We start from the raw sequence: 14,424 nt of genomic DNA on the forward strand, positions 1-14,424 counted from the left end.
CAAAAATGACAAAATTTGCAGCAAATCAGCACAAATTTGTGACTATTTTTGTGTTATTTTGCAACGTACTGTTTAGTAATCCTTCTTCTTAGCAGACATAATTGAGGTGTTTTCATTGGCTTTCCGGTCTTGTAATTTTCATAATGACAAGATACTTTTATCATATGTATAAACTACGATAAAAAGTTTTTTTGTTTTTCTGGATCAGCTCTTAATTTTATTTTAGAACATTTTCAGTTCATTTTGTTTGGGAACTTCTTTGCTCTGAGGTTTTATATAATTTGAGTTTATCTCGCCTGGTAAATTTTTTCAACTGGGGATTTATCCAAACCTCTTTGGGGCTTTCATCAAATTATTTCAGGATTTTATCATTTCCGGATGCAGATATACTTTAAACTTTAGAACTCACTGTGGATGGAGCCGATCTTGTTGCTCATAGCGTAGCGTATCAGATTGTTTTCAGGGTCGAACATCACAAAGATCTGGTCCACGCTGAGCTTCTGGGTGGACGGTGCCGCCCTGGTGGCCTCGTCATGTTGGCAGCTCTGGAAGGTGACGGTCTGACGCCACTGGAAGTTTCTGGTCTGGACCTCGTCGTCTGGAGAAGTGATGGTGTAGTCGCGGCTGGAGGAGGAAGTGATCACTTAAAGGAGAAAGAAAAGCAGATAAAAAAAACACTTTAACAGGTGGGAATCGTGCTAATACTAACATTTACCAGCCTTTTTCCGTTGATGTGTACAGTGTGTGTGTGTTCATATGTTGTCCTTACAGTTTCGGTCGTACTGGTAGATCTCTTCGTACGGGTTGATCAGGACGGAGGATCCCAGCGGGATGGCGGGAACACGTCCCTCCAGCTCTGTGCTCACCACCAGGTGGTCGTGCTCGTCAATCCCCTTAAACTGCTGCTTGATGCTCAGCCGCTCGTTACCGGGCTGGAAGATGACCTCGGCCTGCCGGGAAAACACGCCGCCTGCATGGATGTGTCAGAAAAAACATGTGAGTGTCTGTGCAAAGCTGTGCAGGGTTTAACAAAATACTGAGGCAACTTCTCGTCTGATGTGTTTTTTAATTTTTGAGGACTTCAGTAAGATAGAAGAAAGCAATGTGAGAAAATGTATAGTTTGCCTTAAATCTCAAACAGATTCATGCACAGAAAACAAAAACAATTGTGTTTTTTATATAATGTACTGTGAGAATAATTTACACCATATTTAGAGCTGCGTGAATTGATTTTTTTGACCACTTGGGGGCAGTAGAACAAGCTGTAAACACAACGTTAACATTGAGCTTTTAAGTTCATTGTTGACCTTAAAAAACAAGTCAAGTCAAGGACCACTTACTAGCTTGTTCCAGAGCTTTCAGCTGTATCATACAGTTTTTAATCAGTAGAGGGAAACTGCATGATTTTTAAGGAACTGTAAATGTTTAAACTTTCTTTATTTAGGACTTCTCATCTATGTTAGATTGAAATTATTAAGTGTTGACATTAAAGGCAACACATATCAACCTCTGCATTACCTAGATTATTGAACAGAACCATACATTTACAATCTGTTTGTAGTAAAGAGACGAAGGGCTGTGAAGTAAGCAATAGCCACTGAGGATGAAAAGAGCGCCATCTAACCACACTGTTTGATAGGTGAACAAAACTTACCCTACATTTACTGTTTATACACTCACTGTTTATACTCAATGTGTATTGAGCCAGCCAACAACTCTGATGGTTAAAAGTCAACCTTTTGGCACCAGACTGGACTTCACAGGACAAGAACAACATGTCCCCTTACCGATGAGGCTGAAGCCGTTCTGGTAGCCAGGCTGCTCCAGGGCGAAGGCCCAGCCGATGACTCCTCCCAGGGAGGACAGTGGCTGAAGGGAGGGACCAAGACTTTTGGGGATGTTGCTGATCGCCACGTAGGCCCGTCCATCATTTGCCACCACGTATGAATGCAAGTCGTTGTTACTGAACTCCACAGGCGAAGGCGAGTTCCCCACAAACACACGACCCGACACCTTTCCATTCATTCTCTGTGGTTTACCTGGAAAGCAACAGAGATTTGAGTAGGGGAGGAAAAGTTCAGCAGTATCAGAGTAAGACAGCATCAGCACAAAAAGCATCTTACCTTCTGCAACACAGTCCTTCCCGTTACCGTAGAAACCAGGCCTACAGTGGCAGCAGTACCCGTTGCTGTAATCCCGGCAGTCGGCAAAAGCAGAGCATTTGTGCCTGTTGTGGTCACATGTCTCCAAATTGTACGCAAATACTGTGAAGAGAACCAAAGAATATACAAATAGCTTGGGCTTACTGAAAATATAAGATCCAAAATTTGACTGGAGTTCTTGCAAGGATTACCTCTGAGAAATATTCAAAGTAATATGCTTCTTAACACTTTTTTTGAGTCTTCAAACACCAAATGTCTTTGAGCTTTACTAATTTACCATTTACATCCAGATCTTCATCTTCATCCACCACGACGATCTGGGGTTGCTGGGGCCGGGAATGGGGTGGCACTGGTTGCACTGGTTCAGGGTTGGTGTAACGTGGCTTGACCGGATCAGGGTCAGGGTATCTTGGCTCAGTGGGTTCGGGAATGGTGTATCTTGGTTGCGTCTCAGAGATTTGGGGGTTTCTTGTCTTAGTTTGGTCAGGGTATCTTGACGGAACCCTCTCTGGGTTGGTGTACGGTGGTTTGACAGTCTCAGATTCAGGGTATTCTGGCTCAACCTGGTCCAGATCTTCATATTCTGGCTCTTCAGTCTCCGGTTCTGCATACCCTGGCGTGACGGTCTCAGCTTCTGGGAAACTGGGTTTGTACTCAGCAGGAGTCTCAGTTGGGAATTCCTCCTTGTCTTCTGGTACTGCTTCAGTCGTCATCGTTGTCTGGGTTTCATAGGTTGGGAAGTCCACCTCTTGTTGCTCATCAGGTTTCCTTGGCAACATAGTAACAGGAGTTTCGCTGGCATCCTCTTCATCGGGAAGGCTACTAACCATTCCAGGTGTGATGTCGAAAAAGAAAGGTGAGGATCCAATCTCGTACACCCAAACCCCACTCCGTCCTGAGTTTGTCTTTCTGGTTGGATATAGGAAGGAAGAAAAATCAGTCTCAATGTAAGGACACAATGTAGTGGATAGTGGATAGTCAACTCCCCATCGCATCTACTTTTTGTTCTTTACAGTGACAAAATCGAATGGAAAGGTAGTGTAACATAAACCAGCAATGGTATATTGATACCAGATTCTTTCCAATTGATGTGGACCTTTCAAAAGCTACAAACACAGAGATGGGTGTACAAAACAATGACTTACTGATATAAATATCAATTTTTAGATGTGCTGCAGCTGTTTGGCTTCAGAATATGTATTGTCCAATCTGTTTGGAGTCTTTAATGGTAATTTCTTGTTTTTTGGATCTGTAACAAAGCATTTCCTAGTTGTTGGTTCAAAGACTGATCTCATCAAGCTCAAAGAGATCTGGAGGCAATTTTGTCCAACACTGTAAATTGTCATTATATATTATATTGTCATTAGGAAGTACTCTGGTGTTGGGTTGTATAAAAACAACTTCTCTCTAGTCTAAGTTGATATTGGTTTATGAACTTAAGCTTTTCAAATCACAGGCCAACGAATTGAGTTTTCCTCTTATCCACTTAATTGTTTCTGCATGCAAAACTTCCACTGCACTCAACATATCTGTAAATTAATTGTGTTCAAGTCTTTCAAATCTTTGTAAAAGATGTCAAATGTATATTGCTTTTAAGTATCTTATATTTTCAAGCACAAAACAAACATTACAAGTTATCAACCCATGAAATCAGATTCGTACTCGGTAAGTTCCCTGACGGAGGTCTCTTCATCTGTGGTGCTGCGGAAGTACGTCCCCTGGCTGTACCGCCACCAGCCCTTCACAAGGCCTTCATTGAAGCCAGCCTCTAGGAGCTTACTCTCGCCCCCAATTGAAGTGGAGAGGAACTTCAGGCTGTCTTTGGGGTACAAGAGGATGGCGTAGGAGGATGAGACCATGGAGGCCACAACCAGCTGAAAAGTGTTTCTCTGAAAGGACAAAGGGAGATGTTGAACAGCAATTCTTAGTTTTGGTCCTTGGGGACACAGTTCTACTTACTTTCTGTCCTGGCTGGTAGTTATTTACAGTGATACTGTAGGAGCTAAATCACTTAATATCATTGGAATCAATGCAGTGGGTGGATTCACTAGTGGAGGCAAAGTAAATCTGCAAAATGTTGATGCATGGGAAAAATCTGGTGAACTTGTGAAATTTGCACTGTTGACTGACTGCAAACCTATTTTATATAACCTTGTGCTGCCAGAGTAGAAACTGCTCCACAAATGTGATGCACCATGGTCTTACCCATAACCTGAACCTTTGAGAACTCGTAGGGTAAACGTGGTTGGTGCCTTGCTTTTCCACTGTATTTTACAAACTGGGAAGTATCAGAAGGTGACATGCTTTGGATGTACAGTGTATCATTAAAGAGTCGATACTGGGATAGATGTCGTCATTTGTCCACAATGTGTTCTTCATTGTATTTCGTTATAAAGTTTAAAAATAATTGTAATAATTGTAATTGCTACATTGTTGTGTTCGTTGTGACAAGACATCTGCTTGATCAATCACGTGCAACAGCCCTGTGAGCATCCTCACCCCTGCAAGAACCTGGAACTCAATTTAGTACCACCTGCTGACGGATGCCAAAATTCAGCTCTTGAACTTGTCTCCAGAGCGGATGGAGAACATTGGAGACAAGCGCAAAACCCAGAACAACAGCTAGAGTTTCGGTTACGAGACAGTAAATCCCAGTAATGGAAAAACACCATTTTTGTCCAGTTAGTGACTGAACTGGGGAGCTTTCTAACTGTTAATTAGCAAGCCAGCTAGCTTGGCAGGCTACTGTGACTGGCTAGCACCACCATATTACCTGTTAGATTGCCAGCTAGCCCCACAAATAGTTACTATGTCACTAGCTTCCAACTCCACCTACCTCACCCCTTTTGCTGTGACACTAGTGTTGAAACCAGGTATTCACATTATTAATAAAACCAGAATGAAGACCAGCTGTGTTCTGATCCTGAAGGACATTATTGAACAGAATCTGGCAAGCAGCGGACAGAAACTCATACGGGAGTTCTCACTGACTGCACATGTTTAGGAGGATTATTGAACAGCTGGAAAAGTCTGTGTGGAGACAGTGAACAGGTAATAGCTCAGAGTCAGACTGCAAAAAAAAGCACTGAGGCTTAAGCTACAGGAAATGGACATAGTAGCATGACCACCAAAATGATCTGCATCCATTAGGACCCTCTCACCATCGTTCAGGCATCCAAGAAAACAAAAAGGAAACATATGATACTGTATTGTACAAACTGTACTTTAACTTATTTTTGTGTATTTGCGTACATGCACACTGAGCCACTCAAGATTTCTGCAGCATTTCCTTGAATTCTTTGCTTTTTTAGCTGCTGTTGGACATGCTGTCACAAACAAAAGTAAATCTATTAAAAGATAAAACATTTTTCTTTGAGAAAAAGTACAAATCTCTCCCCTTGGACTAGTTCCTCCTTAACCAGGGTTTCCCCAATAATTGTACGGCAAAAAAATATTTTAATGCCAAAAATAACACCAAATGAAACATGAGTCAACCTCTGTGTTGTTGCCTAGGAAACTAGCATAGCTCCTTTTAAGGAGTAAAGTAAAGCTTAATGTGTGTGCGTAGCGAGTGAGTGAGCGGTTGAGCAAGTGCGAGTGGCAGAAAAGTGACGGTGAATGCGAGCGGAGCAGAGGAAGAGGTTAGCAGTAAGTTGTCAACAGGGCAGTAAATGTACAGTACAGACGACAGCGTGTCAGTTAATAAATGCTGCAGCTTCTCAAGACAAAGAAAAGTCTTGTCTGTTGTTTCCCCAACTGCTGGAAAAGTGAAGGGGTTTTGCTCTGAAGTTAGCAACAATGGGGTTAGCGTACCCTAAAGATGCTAAACAGAGAACGTTCTCAAAAGAACTGAAGTACGTACTGAGCTGAGACATTTAACAATGAAAAATAAACTTTTCAACACTTTGTGATTGATAAACTACGTAATAAATACCAATATAGATTTGATGAGCTAAATCACATTAGCAATAAATAAATGCTAATGTGTCAGTCAGGCTCCTTATTCTGTCCCTCACCTTAGTGTTCAGTCCGTCCCCGCGACCAGAGGTCCCCTTGGCGGCCATGTTCACCCAGGTGACGATTAAGGTGCTGGTGGGCTCCACTCCGTTGTCTCTGGGGAAAGCTCGCCTGACGTGCTCGGCGGCTCGACTCAGTACAGCTGGGCTGCTGTCCTCCCTGAAGTAGACCTTTCCCTGCCCGTCACTGGTGTCCAGGTCTCCCAGGAGCGCCGCCATCATTTTGAAACTGGAGGGCATCTTCCCCAGGTACTCCCCCTCAGCCGTAGGCTCAGCAGCAGCCACGAATCCGTTAGTGTTTATCTGGAACAAGAGACAGATTGGGTTTATTTGTTAGTGAAGGATCTCTTCTATCAGGCTTCAAAACTAAACTCCCAGTGGATCACGTACTGTACATGTTTGTATGGAAGCCCATTACTTTGATTAAATTACAGATTTCTCTGGGTTTGAAACTTGTTGGAAACATTTGGGATAATGTAAGTACACAACTCAACAACATATATAACATAGGTCTAGTTGTTTTTAGACATTTTAATGTGGAATAATTACATATTATACCATTAAGTCTTAGTTTTGCATTGTTCTGAGTAATTTCTATTAGAAACCATTTCATAATTACAAGGTCAGATCTAATAAGTTTTACTTCATATCTCAATCATGAGAAACCTTTCATAGTTATGAATTACTGTGTCGTAATTATGATGTCTTATAATTGATGACTTGATATCTCATAATTGTTTTTTACCTAATATCTCATTACAACGGCTTAGTACCCACATAATTATAAGAATCTTTCTGAACATGATGAGATATTATTCCATAGTTATACCTTCTCATAATTATAAGAAACTATGTGATAGTTATGCTTTAGTATCTTTTAATGATGACTCTCCTAAGCTTAACAGACTTTGTCACACTCTGATAATTATGAGGAAAAACACTTGATAATGACAAAAGAAACACTTGATGGTGGTTTTATTGTGGTGGTTGAAATGTGCCTCCACAAAGAGGATTATTGACCAGCTGGGAACATTTCTGAGGGGCCTGTGAACGGGTGTCGGCAGCTGTGACCAGGAAACAGCGAAGGAGACGAAGAACACGTTGATGTGATTTATTTGTTTTTAAAAAAGCTTGCGTTTGAGTGAGACTGAGCAGGTCAGCTGGTTTTGTCATGTTTTACAGACTGGAACAAAGCCACAGAGCCGCAGAAGGACGACCAATTAAACGTTCAGGTCCTGGACTCTCCTCCGGCTCGACCTCCCTCTTGCAGCTCTGCTCGCTTTGTCAGCCCACAGGAATTCCATACAGTAACTTCCCCATTCAGGCCGAAGAAAGGGATCTTTTTAACCTCATTAACTGAAATCCGCCTCACACTGAATGGGAACAAATGCCACAGTTACTGTTTGAGCCCAGAACACCATGAAATGTAACTATGAAGTGTATTCTCTCCGGCAAAGCAGGAAGATTTACACAAAACAGCTTCAGTTTATGTCTCAGTGACAGTTCGGATGATTATTCTTCACCTCCACAATACGGACACTGTAATCCTTGTTTCTCTCTCTAGTTATCCTCCTAAAATACAATTAAAAGTTCACAACTGCATTAGAAAATAAGAGAGAAAATCTGATAACTTGATAAGCTTGATGTAGTTAAAGTATTGCAGTAAAAGTACATAAGTATTATGAGCTTGATGTAGTTAAAGTATTGCAGTAAAAGTACATAAGTATTATGAGCTTGATGTAGTTAAAGTATTGCAGTAAAAGTACATAAGTATTATGAGCTTGATGTAGTTAAAGTATTGCAGTAAAAGTACATAAGTATTATGAGCTTGATGTAGTTAAAGTATTGCAGTAAAAGTAGTGGTTTGGTCCCTCTGACTGATATATTATTATATATGACATCATTAGATTATTAATAGTGAAGCATCAGTGTTAGAGCAGCATGTTACTGTTGTAGCTGCTGGAGGTGGAGCTAGTTTACACTACTTTATATACAGTTAGCTAGTTTAGTCCAGTGGTTCCCAACCTAGGGGTCGGGCCCCTCCAAAGGGTCAGCAGATAAATGTGAGGGGTGGTGAGATGATTAATGGGAGAGGAAAGAAGAAAAAACAAAGTTCTGATACACAAATCTGTTTTCAGGTTTTGGACTTTTTCTCTAATCTTTGATTTTTGCTGAAATATTGGATCATTTGAACATTTATTGAAATGAAAGCATGTGAGAAGTTTAGAGGGAAAAATCACTATTTGGTGGAGCTGTTAACAACTCATAGACATGTGAAATGTGACCCCGACTACACACTGCTTTTTGTAAGACGTCAAAAGCCAAAAAGGTTGGAAACCACTGGTTTCATCTTTAACAATGTGTTGTATTTTAAAAGCTTGTTATATTATCCATTGTGTCAAATCTTCATCTGAAAAGTAACTAAAGCTGTCAAATAAATGTAGTGGAGTAGAAAGTACAATATTTCCCTCTGAAATGTAGAAAGTAGCATCACATGGAAATACTCAAGTAAAGTGCAAATACCTCAAAACTGTACTTGAGTAAATGTACTTAGTAACTTTCCACCAGTGTGAAACACATTAATGAATCTGTATTTTATTGTGGTAACAGAAGTGTCAGTCGTATCTCTCAGAGCAGCGGGGTGTTGATGACCTCACAGCAGGTGATAACGAGGTGCTGCCAGGTGTGGATTCTGGCTTTGTGAATCTGAGAAAAGTCTGAATAAATTTGTTTCTACGCACAAATAAAGATCAAATATGTGAGTGTGAACAGTTCATCATTTCTTTCTAAATATAATAAAACATGAAGATGTGAAGGACAGAAAAACACCAAAGAGGCACAAAACCGTCATTTGTTATCGTTTGTTTAACAGTGGAGGATTTCGTGTCCTGTTAGAAGATGAGTACAAACGAGCAGATAAGGTGATCCTGATCTCATTCATGTGAAAGGATGAATGTGATGCAGAAACATCAGACGACGCCCAGAACATCTTCTTCTCAATGCAAACACACACAAAAACACACACGGCGAGACACGACGCTGGAGGCTGCAGACTGATAGAGTTCAATCTGTTTGATGTTACAGATGAAGTGATAAAATACAATAAGCTACGGTGGCCCTGAGAGCTCTGGGACTTAGTAGAAAACAAATGCAAATAGACAAAACAAAAGCAAACCAAGAAACCGTCTCAGAGGATTAGTCCAGGTGGGCTCAACCCCCCCCTTCTCGGATGAGGTTCCTCTCATCTCACCACTATCAGTCTCTCATAAAGGCACAGAATGCCAAAAATAATTAAAACAGTGGAGTCTAGGCGTGTTCACCCCTTTAATGTCAGCAGCGTTTCTGTATTTCATTGCGTTTTATGTATTTGGAAAGTTGCTTTCTCTTAAGTATTGATTTTTCTACATAAAGTAAGATGTAAACTTCTAAAATAATCCACAAATGTACTTGTTTTCTTCACAAAAATGAATTAAATGTAGTCAAAATAAATGTAGCCACCTATCAAAGTTTGCAGCTGATACCATTAACGCCCTCGGAGGAGATAGCATTTGTTCGGGGTCCAAAATTGGAGCAAAGTCTTATTTTGAAAGGCTAATTGTGGACTTCCTGTTGGATTTAGGTCAGGGGTGTCAGTGTATGATTTATAGGTCTTGACGAGACAAATAATTGAGTTTGGTTTGATCTCTCTACGACATTCCTACAGGCTGTGGCGGCCATTTTAGTTACATAGGTGGCGCTAGAGAGCACATTTAGGCACTTTAGGGGTTAATTTTTACATTTAATCAAGTTTTTTACCAGACCTGATGTGTGTGCCAAATTTGGTGAGTTTTCGAGCATGTTTAGGGGGTCAAATTTAGGTCTGAAGTGGCGTAATAATAAAGAAACAAACAAACAAACACACGAAAAACAATAGGGTCCTCTGCCTTTTGGGCTCGGTCCCTAAATATAAACATGTTTGTGAGAAATGTTGCGGCTGCTGCGGGTGAAGGACAGCTGGACGAGTTATCTTCCATACTGATGTTTGGGCTCATGGCCTTGAACGCATCAGCAGCTCCAGACATAAACTGTATATCTAACAGAGCTCGTATCTCACCGTGTGCTCTCCGCTGTCGACCAGGCGGAGAGGAAAAACAGCTGTTCATATGTAAGTGACAACATCTATCTATAGAAACTGTTTCACAAAGTTCTTTAATCTGCTGACACTAACTGAGGAGTCAGTCGCCTCCTTTTAAGATCCTGTAGAGGCGTCTTAACCCCTAAAACTTTGATGTCTGCTTTAACAATTCATCTAAATACCAACCTCAGAGCCAAACATCTTTAAACTTGGGACAATAAATGTGTTTTTGTTAAATTTCTCTTCAAGTAGCTTCACATTTTTTAAATTTTTTAAAAATTTTTTAATCATATAACTGCGTCACTTTGGTATTTTCTTGTTTCAGCAGTTCTTTCAAGTATCATTGAGTCAAACATTAAAAACCTGCATCACTGCAGATTATTACAGCTGCATCAGTCCAGATGTAAGACGGGAAGATAATATTAGAAACTAAAGGACAAACCTGCAGAATTATACAACATGAAGATATTTATTCCTAAGATACATTTTACACACATTTCACTGTAAATTCTTATTTTTTCAACTGTTTTATAGCAGAGCTTTTTCATTAATGAAGTTTTTCTGCTTGTTTTCTGTATGTTAAGTGTCCTCTAGTTACATGAAAGGTGCTTAAAATCAAATTTAATATTATCTTTATTATTATTTTTTGGAACTTAAAGATCACGACTACATTTGTTAATGATGGACAGAAAGTTCATGGATAAAACAGATGTTCTGGTTGAACCTGATGAAATGTGTTGATCCAGCAATAAAATTCTTGATACTACAACTAATTCATTCAATTTTCATCGTTTTATGTTTAAGAAAGTTTATTTCTTACATTCTTATCACTTAAACCAGCAAAAAACTGCAAGAAGACATTCTCTATTTCTGAGCTCAACTGGCAACAAAGAGGTCAGGACGCCTCCGCTTCAGTTTCAGTTTATTAAAAGTCATTTACATCATTAATGTCTCACAGTTCTCTTAGATCAACGTGAATCTCTGCTGGTTGAATCATCAGAACAAAAGATGAACAACTGTGTTAGAAAACATCTGGTTCTTTGATAGAAAAAAAGTCATCGCTACAAGACCACAGACATAAAAACGTCAAAGTTAACTACAACTCCCAAGATGCATCCAACCATCGAGCTTAACGAGCTCCACTAACGGCAGGTGGAAGCTAAACGTTACACTACTGAGTCAATTAATTGATAAGTTTAGCAACAGCAAATTAATTAACAACTTTTTTTTTTATTTGTAAGTTTTTTATTTGATATTTTGATAATCTAATAATGGTTTTAGTATTTTTTAAATGTGAGGATTGTATGATTTTCTTCTTCTGTGAAAGTGAATATTTTGGGGTTTTAGAATGTTGGACAGTAAAAGACATTTGAAGAGAAATCATAAAGGACATTTTTCACTTTTTTGTGACATTTTATGAACAAAATGATCAATCGAAAAAAATATTCAGCAGATGAATCGATCTTTCAAATCTGGATGAAGTCAGAAACTATGGCGCCATGTTTTATTCCCAAATGCAACAACGTTTGCGTTTTCTCTACAACTCTGACATCTTTGACATAATTAAAACTGGTAAAGTAAGTAAAACTGATCAGAATATACACATAAAGCAACACTGAGGATATCATTTTAAGAAATTTGAATACAGAACAGGGAAAAACGCGCTCCTATAGTGCTCAATGGTAAAATTGCAGTTTGCGACCAAAAACGAGCCCCACATTTCTCTTTCATAGCTGCAGTTTGTGTAAAATGATCAATAATGATCAGTAATATTTATATATAACTTTATATAACTGTTCACACAGCACAGCCTTCATGACTTGAAGACATGAAGTCCATATATAACATGATCCGACTCTAAACAGGAAGGAAAGGATCCGCCTGAGTAGAGAAGAAGCAGGTAGATCGTAAATCTTTACAAGCAACCAGCAGCAAAGAGTTCAAAGGTCAAAGTGTCAGCAGTGAGAAGACAGATGAAAGAAATCTGTCCGTGAGCCGAGATGATGCTGGAAGATGAGAGGAAAGAAGAAAAAAATGTCTTGCTTGACTGCCTTTGTAAAAACCTGGAGGGGTTTTCAGCGGGCGTCCCCTTCGGGGGAGTTTTTGACCGCCGTCGGCCCTCCCTCCCGCCTCCCGCCCCGCAGACACTTCCTACAAAAGGAACGCATGAATGACAGCAGCATGTGGGTGAAAGGCCGAGGTCTCCCAGCAGGTATCTGACTTTAGAGAAAGACGCCTGCGGAGCTGAAGACACTCCAGCAGACAGGAGATCTTTTGTCTGAGCTAACGGCTAACGACATTAACAAACCTGCAACAAAGAGACAGAAGCTGCTAACAGGCTCAGGTGGAGCTTTGTCTTCATCTAAACTGCAAAGAATTAAAAAAAAAAACACTTTATCAGCTTCTATAAAAAGACAAATGATAAGTTAAGTAATGTTATCACTGCAAACACCACGAGCACATTCACTAACATTTACAGCTGCATCGATTAGTCGATAAATCAATTGGTCAACAGACAAAAAATTCATCTGCAACTATTTTGATAATCGATTAATTTATTTAAGATTTCCAGGTTACAGGTTCTTAAATGTGAGAATTTGTTGCTTTGTTTATCAGACAAATCAACACATGTATTAAAGTCACCCTATGCTCTAGATATCGTGAATCTTTCACCGTTTTCTGGTGTTTTACAGACCAAACAATTACTCAATTATCGAGAAAATAAACAGCAGCAAAGATACAAAGTGGTGGAAGAAACTTTCAGATCCTTTGACATTTTGGGAACTAAACTTATTTGCTTTCTGTCGAGTTAAACGTTCAGATTGATTCCTCTCTCATGTCTGTAGCTAAATGTGAAGGTACAGGCAGCAGCAGCCAGTTAGCTTAGCTTAGCTTAGCTTAGCTTAGCTTAGCTTAGCTTAGCATAAAGACGGGCTCATCCAGAGGCAACAAAATCCACCTAAGAGCATCTCTAAAACTCACTGATCAACACCTCGGATTTCGTTTGTTTCATCGATTCCAAAACCAAAGTTTAAAAATGAAAAAAGGTGACGGCTCTGAGCAGTTGCCAGGCAACCAGCGGAGACTCCAGGAAGTTACTGGTCCCAGCTAAGAAATAGTCCGACACACATAACCCCATAATAAAACAACAAAACAGGGAACGATCCATTTACTCATCTAAGTCTTGGCCAGAAAGCATGTTGAGTTTGAATTTGAATTAACTTTATTCACAATAACGTTGTTGGGAACGAGCTTAGCTAGCAACGTTCAACTAGGGCTGCAACAAATTTTAGGAGTTTTTGCTTAAAAAAAATGACTAAAACAATGAATTAGTTATCAAAATAGTTGCCAGTTTTGTGTCGATTGACTAATCAATTAATCAGCTAATTGTTGCAGTAAATCCAGCCAACTTTATTGATTTTTAAAATGAGTCTTTGAGTATTTCAGTCAGAACAGAGGCCTGAAACAGAGATAAAAACATGTCAACGTCCTTCAGGAGTCCATTCAGTTTCCTGCTGTTATATCAGTAATAAAAGTTATTAAAATAGTTGCCTATAAATCTTCTGTTGATTGATTAATTGACTGATCGTTGCAGCAGGTTTCGAGTCTCTGCAAGTTGATTTTCAGAGAAATAAACTGAAGTAAATGAATCTATAAAAGGACTGTTGAAGTTTTGTGATTCCAACATGTCGGCAAACTCCTTCCAGCTGTTAAAGACCTCGTTCAACATGTAATAATGCGTGTACTGTTTGAGTGAGATCACATGTGTGCTCCTCGGTGGAAACTTGCCAGGACGCCGCTGACATCACACATGTCCGACTCCTGAGATCATCATTATCAGTGTGAGAACCAGCGGAGGGGAGGAAACACCCTGAGCGCTGCCATCTGGTTTTAGGAGGACAGATGTCTCGGCATCTATACATTCCAGATGTGCCATCTCTGCAAGGACGCTCCGGGCTTCCTGTCGAGGAGCGAACCGACAAGCGGAAAACCAGGAACACAAACTGGAGCGGAGCCAGGAAATTTTATGTTTTTTTTTTTTTTTTTTACAGTCGAATCTGCAGAGTTTTCAATCCTGATGTTGCTTAAACTGTAGGAGGAAGCTCTCGGTGTGTCACTGCGGGGCTGATAA

At 40.0% G+C, this 14,424-nt stretch overlaps 1 protein-coding gene across 2 annotated transcripts in view; it reads right to left on the minus strand.

Moving 5' to 3' along the window:
• The window catches only part of LOC122974281 (nidogen-1-like), a 40,739-nt gene that overhangs the window by 20,615 nt on the left and 5,700 nt on the right, over positions 1-14,424 (minus strand). For both annotated transcript variants that reach the window (XM_044342308.1, XM_044342311.1), the window contains exons 2-8: positions 6,179-6,481; positions 3,825-4,051; positions 2,440-3,071; positions 2,124-2,264; positions 1,788-2,039; positions 770-970; positions 410-643 (exon numbers count right to left, since the gene is read on the minus strand). In XM_044342308.1, coding sequence (XP_044198243.1) covers positions 410-643; positions 770-970; positions 1,788-2,039; positions 2,124-2,264; positions 2,440-3,071; positions 3,825-4,051; positions 6,179-6,481 — 1,990 coding nt within the window. The remainder of the gene's footprint in view (positions 1-409; positions 644-769; positions 971-1,787; positions 2,040-2,123; positions 2,265-2,439; positions 3,072-3,824; positions 4,052-6,178; positions 6,482-14,424) is intronic.

This window comes from Thunnus albacares, chromosome 3 (genome assembly GCF_914725855.1).
Source record: "Thunnus albacares chromosome 3, fThuAlb1.1, whole genome shotgun sequence".
Classification (NCBI taxonomy): domain Eukaryota; kingdom Metazoa; phylum Chordata; class Actinopteri; order Scombriformes; family Scombridae; genus Thunnus; species Thunnus albacares.